The sequence below is a fragment of the Galleria mellonella genome, unplaced genomic scaffold, assembly GCF_026898425.1.
Source record: "Galleria mellonella isolate WM207_F2 unplaced genomic scaffold, CSIRO_AGI_GalMel_v1 utg588, whole genome shotgun sequence".
In the NCBI taxonomy this organism is placed as follows: domain Eukaryota; kingdom Metazoa; phylum Arthropoda; class Insecta; order Lepidoptera; family Pyralidae; genus Galleria; species Galleria mellonella.
In genome coordinates, this window is record NW_026442124.1 from 1,241,832 (window position 1) to 1,251,795 (window position 9,964).

Genomic DNA, 9,964 nt, shown 5'->3' on the forward strand with positions numbered 1-9,964 from the left:
AAGTATTTATACTTATATAGCACTCAAAAGAGCTAAGAGTGAAATGAAAGCTTTTATCCATATGTCGCAGAGAGTACTTACAGCGGCTTATTGTCACCCCCGCTAGAGAATTTGATAAAGCGTGTGCGAATATTAACAAAAGGAATATCTTGTTAAATTGATATTGCGGAGAACTCCAAACAGATTTCAACTTAATTCGACCGTTTGTCAACAGGATAAGAAACATAATTGATTGTGTCAAATGAGACGGTTATGGCCTTTCGATAAGCAGAGCGTGAAATTGTCTCCGTTGGAGAATGTATAATTTCAAAGGGGAAGATTAAAATATTATCCGTGTTAAGTAAATATTCAAATGAATATTTTCCATGTTAGACAACAATGGCCCCGTGGAGGGGAAGGTGCCGTAATTTGATAGATACCTATCTACAAAACGGTCTCTTCGTTAAGGGACCTCCCTGTTATTATAAATTATAAGCGCGATTTGGGAATTCTCTGGAATTAAACGGTTCTTTGAGAAATGGGCGGGACAAATTAATTATTCTTTGTTTACATTTTAATAACGAATCTCTAATGCTAGGCTCTACTATGTACCTACATTTAAACAGACTAAATCATTTTTCTCTATTTTAGTTCAGTGGTAACTCATTTTTATACGTAAGTAGATATTGTCACTATGGCTACCTATTCAAAGGATAAAGAAAAATATTTTTGGAAATATAAGTTAAATGCAATAAAGGAAAAATTATATTATTATATATAATGAAAGGAAAGTTCAATCATATTAAAGCATTTTATAAATTATTAATATTATAATATTATATATATATATATTATTCTTTATTTGATATTTACTTTATTTAAAAAAAAAAGTTGTAATTTTAGCCTCATTATCATTTGTTATAAAAACGGTATAAGAAGAAAAAAGTTACCGATGTTGTATTTCGCAATTTTATTTAGTGAAGGCAGGATAATAATTGATATAGCAATGTAGCGCACTCAAGTGGGTGTTGGGTGCATTTGGAACAATGTGTCATGCGAATTATACACTTGCACCCAGCCTGCTCGCCCGCTCGCCCGCCCGCTCGCCGCTCACCCGCTCAGACACCGGCCTCCGTTGGGAGAAGCTATTGTTATAATAAAATGCCATCTCAGAGTATAATCGGTACAGGCGCAGTGCATTTCAGAATGCGCATTAACTATTTTTCTGTATATAATGTCGTAATATTTATTGTTATGTACTTTTACTACAATGTAAGAACAATAGCATAGGCACAGATAAATGAATACTATATAGAGAAGAGAGTTCTCTATTTTGTACTCTTACCTACTATCTCTTACTTTCTGCTGTATCAAATCGTAGCTCAAGTTTGTAACAGCAAATTACTACAAGTGTGCGCCAAGAGCAAAAGTAAGAAAATTAGCGAAACAAATAAAAAAAAATTCTCCTGTGTGCAATTACACAGTTGTTGGTTATGCACAAAAATATTTATTATTTATAGTAAGTTATTGAGTTTATAGTAGGGATTTTATCATTGTGACATTGAAAAAAAAGATATCCTTAGAAACAGTAATTAAAGGGTGATAGTTAGTTATATGAATAGATGTAAATATCTTAAATTTTTCGTATCAGTCTAATAAATAACGCAAGACATGGATAAATATCAATAAAATTTGTAATAGTCTGACTATTTAGATATATTGTAATTGTTATAATAAATATATTATATGATTAACATATTATTACTATACATAATATATAAAAATAAAATATTCTCAGACGACATTTGCTTGCGGGTGTACGTCGCGAGGGTGTAACATGTTTATATGTTTATTTTAATACGCGTGTCGTGCGTATAATACGGAATTTATTACGGCACGACCCTCGGCCGGATTAATGCGATACGGAAGATTTGAATTCAGAGCATTAACTTGGATTGGTACATTCTGCTAGAAGGGGAGGCTGTTGCTGTGGGTGTACAGAGGTAGAGGTGAAGTCGACGTGTCAACCTGATTAATGGTTCATAATTAGGCCATGTTATATACACAATCGTGTTATTTTCGTTTACAGTATTACGACGGCCATACTATACTGCAGTGGTGAAGCACATTAATTCGGATTCTGGATTGGATTTTTGTTTGAGATTATTTAAGAAATTTTACACTTTTTGAATTTTTTGAAAAAATTACTATTGCAGTTATATTTTCAACTGCACAGTATTTTCTATGCACCAATTTTGATAACTTTTTTTAATTGAATTGGTTTACTTCCTTGTTGTTTTATTATTCAAAATTTTCCGCGCTTTTTTTGGATTTGTTACGAGGAGAACTTGACCTGATTTCATTTTTGCCAATCATCTCTAACTAGTACTATGCTAGTGGAAATAATAGCGTAGATTTACTGTTCCATTTCCAACAATAAAAAATATTATAAAACTTTATTCTTCATAGATAACATATTTTTATAATGAGAAGACAGTAATCAATCAGTATCAATATTTATTTATATGTAGAATCCAACTGGAAAGGGATAGACCGGATATAATTGTTTCCCTCAAAGATCTTATTTTAAGGATCCCCCGTCGCGGATGCGCAATGATTTATTGCCACTAATAACGGGAAAAACTGGCTATAATCTATTTTGAATTGTATACAAATCGGTTGAACAAAAAACCGTAAAACACCCCACACAAAGAATCTTTATGTAAACATAACAAAGATAAAATACGTTATATCTGTTGTTCTAAGTCATTTCGAAAGTCATTTATTACGAAGCATTGTCTTGCTCCGATGGTACAAGTGAAGCTTTGAGGCCATCTGTAACTATTATAAGATTTTATTACATATGTAACGTCTAGTTATCTGAAAAATATTTTTTCCAATATAAATAAAATATTTTAGATCACATACATTGTAGATCACATAATATGGAGCTTAAAAGTGTTCAGGATCTATGTACCACTTGACAACAGGTGGATCTTTGGCTAATTTTTTTCTAAATTTTCGTACAAGTCTAAGGTTTTCAACGAGAAAAGAATAAAAAAATGGCATTTGAACAGGAGAAAGCCTGTTGGGTTAGAAAAATTTGAAGTATTAAAAAAAATTACGAATACGTAATCATGTTGCTACAAAATCACTTTTTACACCAGTTTCTTAGTGATTGCAATATTTTTAATAGTTTAGTTTGGCGTATATGCATAAATACTTAAGTGATATATTGAATAATATAACATCGTGTAATTGTTACCATTTCGGTATCGACAAAAAAAGAAACAATTAAAAAAGCAGTTGGTGACTTTGTTTTGGACAAACAAATTTAATTAACATTCGCTTATTTTCCTGCTTGATCCGGGAGAGACAAATAGTCTAAGTAAAATTTATGTATCGGAATCAAATTCAATTTTGTCTTTGCATTTTTTACTCGATTTTTAGGATCGCTTCGTTCGACGCCTGGTACGTAAGAATATAGTGGATAAACCCGACGATTGTGTTATTGCTACCAATACAATTTTAAAATAAATGTTAGAGATCAGATGACATAAAGTACTAATATACTGTTAGGTATCTTATCCATAGATGGGTGTACATTTGTTTTAACATATTTATAGAAGTTACGATTTCTATTTAGTACCTTACTTCATATTTTCTCTGTTTTATATTTAAGAATGCATTAAAAATTATTAAAGTTGGTATGTGGTTTTATAAAATTTATTTATGACAATTAAAATTTATTGGTACAAAGACAAATTTAACGCTATGTTTAACCTATTCTTTCTTTCCGTCGATTTTTATAATTTATATTATATTTATTAGGAATTGTGATGCATTTATTTTTTTTAAATTTAGTTTCACTTCAAAGGTAGCCGACATTGATTGTGATATACTTCCACACCTTTCGATCTAGTGAAATTTGTTTTCTTACAGGATTTTTCTAATCTTCTTTAGCATCGTTTATATCGATTATAGCGCTCCTCCTGCCTAATTTATATTCAGCTTGTGTTTTTTCATCACGCCCTGTGCTTAATATCGCAATTTGTACCGTAGTTGGCGTAAGCCAGGGGACCTGTCACCTTTACTCTCGGACGCCGTCTTCCCTTACCAATGCCTATTTTATTGTCCGCTTACACATAAACATCTTAAGTTTACGACTTTTTTTATATACACAAATCAGTCATTCTGAGTAATAAACTAATTATTAAACGAAGAATGGAAGCGGGCTGTATCCCGCAGTCTGTAAATAAGTAGGTATAATTATGAATCGGCGGTCGGCTCTGATTTATAAGAATGGTGACGTTCGATGACAAAATTATGTTCCCGTCATAATGTTTCTCGTATGGGATGCCATCCATGATAATGAATACTTTTTTCTGATGGACGTCGCCTGGCCCGTCTGCATGGGCAGTCGGTACGGTCTGACATGGCACGCATCCATTATAAATATGATTAAAAATAATTCTACAACACGTAATAAAATGTTTATTACAGATCATGAAGCAGTGGCAAAGAATATATTGTCAAGTAAAACAAACCTGTACCTTATTAAAATTACAAATTAAAGTTCTTTTATTTTTCAATTGCCTCTAATTTATTGGGTTAAAATAAATCTTATTTAGATACACAGGTAAGTAAATAATGCCACAAGATTAAATGTACCTAAATGTAGTCAATGAAATGGTTCTTATATTGAATGTGTTTTACTTGATAATTTATGTATTACATCCAAATATGATGAAGTATGATTACCTATGTAGCACTTATTAGGTATATAAAATGTGAGTGGTGCAATTTAAACATAATTCTCTCTTATAAATTCTCTAATCAGTATTGAGGGCACTCAAAAACCGTGGCGCCGCAGATCAATTAGTTCCAAGTAATAAACAAAGCAAATATTCTTGTTATGAAAGGAATCTGGCTCGCATTTCTTTGGTTGCATCAATCAAAATCATACTGATAATGAAATCATCATTTGGGTGGCCATAGAGAAGTTGATTCTAAGAATTTTGTCTCCACAAAGCATCTCCAATGTGCATCCAAGTCATTATCACATACCTGATTTATTAATTAGTTGTTAGATGTTCTGCGAATGACATCGATGAGAATTGGATAGCCTAAAGAGAATTAATAGCAAATTATAATAATGCTTATTTCAGCTGACTGAATGGTGGTGAGATTATAATGTATAATAAATAATAATAGCTCATAAGAGATTATTATACAAACAGATTTTTTTTTCCTAAAATTGCGACGAAAGTACCTATTTTATATACCTATCCATGCTGTATCGTATTCTAGTATTTTTGAGAAAATGTGGACAAATCACGTTCTACTTTCACTACAATGGCAACAGGAGATTATTATCTCTAACTCTATCTAGGGTTCATTATCATCATTTTGATCGTTAACTGTCTACTGTTAACTTAGGCCTCCCCCTATTGGGGGAGTTTTGCCAGTAGTTGCCACGCTTGGCAGGAGGTACCACAAGAGCAAGAGCAGTACAGTCCTCGACTGTATCATACAGTGGGTACTTTGTCTCCTCCAACCATAACTGAAGAAACCACAGTGAGCAACATAACAAATACAACGATACCTTATTGTAAAAGTTCTAATATAGATATCAGTACTACAACTACATTGGGTTCGAATCAAACAGATGGAAGCGCGAATGGAACGAAAATAGCAACAACGATGATTCAAGGAACACCTTCTGTACCGCAGTAAAGAGATTTCAATGTACATAGTTTCTTTTTCTGAATAATTATTAAGTCACACAAGGATTTTTTTAATAAAATTAAAATTTCATATTTCTCGGTCTAAAACCAATGACTGGAAACTGAAACCTTATTAAATAAAGTTTATTATCATTTATTATTTATTATAGTGAATTATTTTTAATCTCAATTCTTATTTTATAAGTCGAACATGTTTCAAATATATTTATAAAAAAATATTAGTTTGTATTAAATAAAATAGAACAATTTAAATTTGTTGAGAGACAGTTTATAAAAACATATACATTAATATTTATTTAAAAAAATAGTTGGGTTTATCTAGTAAATACTTCTCTTTCTTATCTTTTAATATATTAGAATAAATTTAAATATATTTTAATATTTAAATTTATTCTAATATAATTCTAATTGATATAATACTGCTTACTTTAGAAATTAGTCAGTGGTAGGTACAGAGGCAAGTCATATACAAAACTCTACCACGAAAAAAGTCAATAAAATGCAATAAATAAACATTGTCACGATTGCACTCAAAAATTTTTATTTATACAATTTTTTATTAGAATGGCAAACAAGCTGATGGTCCACCTCGTGAAAAATGGTAACAGTTGCCTACAGACATGAACAGTACCATGGACATAACAGAGTATACTGTGTTCCTCATGATACCCATGCATGCAGGCAAGGCATGCACCATTCCTGAGGACTACGGTGTTATGCTTCTGTATCCTGTAATTTGATTGCCATAACCCACCCTTTAAACTGAAACACAGCTAAGAAAATACAACTACTTCACGGCAAAAATACGAATGGAACAGACGTATTCACTTGTTTCAAACACACGACTTGTACAAAGTCTCCCTCTGGTAAATTAACAATTAAATGTTATTATTTATATATTAATATTATTACATAGTTATATTACACAAGAATACATAACACAGAAAAATATAAGTGGAAACTATCTTATTTCTTGATCGACAAGTAATAAGTTTTTAATATAAACTTTGGTTAGAACTAGAACTTCGATTAAACAACTTCTCAAGTTCAACTATGTATATTTGAGCGATTTGTTTTTGTAAAAATCGAGCTTCCAATAATCATTATGCATAGATAATATGAGACGATTGAGTGTTGAAAATAACATATAATATGCTGATTGCCTGTATCAAGGAAAGTGGTGACCGTTGTCTATATTTAGGTATCAAAGTGTAATCACCACAGATTTCTATGATACCTATTGTATGTCTCATAATTTATTGTCCAGCTTACAACTTTGTCTAAGAGAAGTGCCCTTAGGCAAATTGAAAAGAAAGATATGTTTTCGCTACAGTATATTTGTACCTTAAGTAGGTAGATAGAACAAAACAACGATATCCAAGTATCATGCGAGTGGAAAACGAATCTAACGTCAGTAAGTTTATAAACAAATTTATTATAAGACAAAGTTGTCTCTATATAGTAGATACGTAATAAATTAATATTCATATGGTAGATACTAATCCAGGTAGGGGGAAGGGATTGTTAAGAATGCGGACAACCAATTCCATTGTTAGCAATATACCCATTTTTTTATCGGTAAAAATGGAGTAGTGACCCCGCCTGCGCTAACGGGATACGCTGCCGGAGCACCAGTGAAAGGTGATCGATGAGAGTGAAAACAGGCCAGTTAGCCCATCATGATGAATTCATCAGGAATTAACCATGACAGTTTCCAGGGGGAACCACTAGGAGGTCGACCTGGTTGGGTGCATTGCTAGCAATGGAATTTTTAGTCTCCATTACTAACAATCCCTTTTCCCCCAATATACCCTATAAGGTTCACCTCCACGTGGTCTCTCCTGGAAGCCATCATTCTGAATTCCAGGTGTATTCATATCTATGCGTCAACTTACTTGCCTTTTCATTTTCACCTATCATCCCTCACCCCATCAGCATATACCGTTAGCAGCAGGCGAAGTTACTATTCCATTATCAATCATTAACGTATCCATGTATCTGTATATATAAATATTTGGAATATTGGCATAATCTTTGTTTGACCATTAAAAATTTTTTTAATCAATTTAACGTTAATTTAATAGTTTATGAGAGAAAGTAAACTGTTAAAAGGTACATATGGGTAGGTATTAATTACGATTTATAAATACAAATATTTTAATGTTCATAGTTGTTCTATGAAAATGTATTTAATGGGCCATTAATATTTTTTAATCAGTAAGTAAGAAAGATTCCAATTTGTTCCTACCTGGCCTGGCCATGCTGAATTTTGTATTTTGGTTTTTATTTATGCAATCACTTATAATATGTACATTTGGAGTTCCTGTATCGACGACTGTGGGTGAGAATGTCACTTAGTATACACATAAAGTTACTTATTATATACAGTGACCTAGTAGCTGAACATTTGTAAATACAACTATTGGCAAACCGCCCCAAGGGGAAGGCTTATATTCAGCAGTGTACACTTAAAGGCTGATATGATAATGATGATATTATTGGCGATTATAACATAAAATTTTGTTGGCAAAATATGCCTATAATAACTATCCAACCTTATGATACGCTTACAGGGTTCGCTTACAGGGTATCTATCCTGTAAGGTCTATGTACTGTCAACATCTGTCATACATCTAGAGAGAATCCATATTTTATCTGACCGTAATTATTGCGTTGTGTTTTGTTTTAGGTGAAATGACTTCGAATATATTGCAAAATATAAATATATCATCAAATAGTAAGTATTGAGTACCTAATAAATACTAAAATTGAAATAAATAATACCTATTCACGACGTTATCCGCAAAATTATTGGTAGGTTCATCTAAAATGTGACGTCACTAATAAATGTGACATCATATAATATGTTGCACATAGCAATATTTATTTTTGTATTTTTGTCTATCCTTTAGTTAAACATTAATGTTGGATGTATATTTAAAAATGACACTGTTTTGTATTATATATATGTATATACAAAAATTAACAGATGTTGACAGTTACATAAAATTGTAAGTTGACTGTCTGTTATAGATATTAATAACACCAGTGAATACTATAGAATTTTTTATTCATGCACCTATTGCCATTCCTGAAGGTATGGTGTCCTTTATGTTAAAGGTTAAGTATATCATTCTCCAGACATTTCAACGCAGTCATTGATATTTTACAGTAGATATAGATATGATAATTCGTTAAGTTTACATTTGGCAATATATATTGTCAAATATAATAATATATAAGTAAATATGTATGTATGTATATAATATATAAGTAAATATGATTACACTGTACATTAAGTTTAAATAATAAAATATATGAAATAAGTAATTGTAATAAAATTTAATATTATTGTAACATAATATACAACAGATTACTCTAACTGGTCCTTTACTTTTTTTAGACAATGCAAGTGAGGCATTACGTTACGGGTTTCATCAGACCCAACAATGCAATAATTTCGAGAAAGCATTTTTGTGTATTAGAAAATGTTTAGACTTCCGTTATGATGTTGCTTTTTCCGATAAGGATTGCTATTGCACTTGTTATATCAAAAAAGAGAAGGGAAAATATAAATATCTTGGCGCGGTAACACAGTGGAAGTTGGGTGCCCCCACAACTAAAATGCCAGCATGGGCACTACCGGATAACTCTCTATTCGTGAACCATCAAGAGGATGAAGCTATTGGTGCAGAATTGCAAGGAGATAATTTGCATGGAGATAAGCCGGATGGTGACAATGATGATAACACCGAAAATCATGACAATCAACATAATAGTACCATCGGTAATTCTGATGTTCAACATAATGTTAATGTTACTACTGCTGTTACGGTGGATAATAGTACTAATGCAGATAATATTAAAACTGATTTAACTAATACAGCAAGTGATAGCGCTGTTAACGGTTTTGCAGACACAACTGTGGCTTCTGTAAATCAATAATAATAAAATATATATGAATGTAAATTTAATTTTAATAATGTCGACTTTTCCCATAATCTGTCTTCTTCCATATTACATAGAATAAAAAAGAAGATACGTAAGAATGTTCTTCATTTTACGGAGTAGGTAAAAAATACAACTGATGATTAAAATATTACATTTCTATTATATTTCTATACAAAATGTTAGTGCAAGATATTCTTCTCATATAAGCATGATATAAACTCGTTAGATATTCTAAAAGATCTAGTAGATAAAAATAAAAAATAGATCTAAAGAGGCACAGTGTATAG

General features: G+C 31.5%; 1 protein-coding gene across 1 annotated transcript; it reads left to right on the plus strand.

Moving 5' to 3' along the window:
• Positions 1-8,825: 8,825 nt before the first annotated feature.
• Positions 8,826-9,700, plus strand: LOC116412797 (uncharacterized). Its single transcript, XM_052899587.1, has 2 exons — positions 8,826-8,846; positions 9,099-9,700. Exons 1-2 carry the CDS (start codon positions 8,826-8,828, stop codon positions 9,669-9,671), a joined length of 594 nt encoding a protein of 197 aa, XP_052755547.1. The 3' UTR covers positions 9,672-9,700.
• Positions 9,701-9,964: the final 264 nt, after the last annotated feature.

Excerpts from the sequence above, each read along its gene's own strand:
- LOC116412797 (XM_052899587.1), top strand. The coding sequence starts at position 8,826 with ATGGTGTCCTTTATGTTAAAG. Across the intron at positions 8,847-9,098 it reads TGGTGTCCTTTATGTTAAAG|ATTACTCTAACTGGTCCTTT; the intron begins GTTAAGTATATC and ends AATATACAACAG.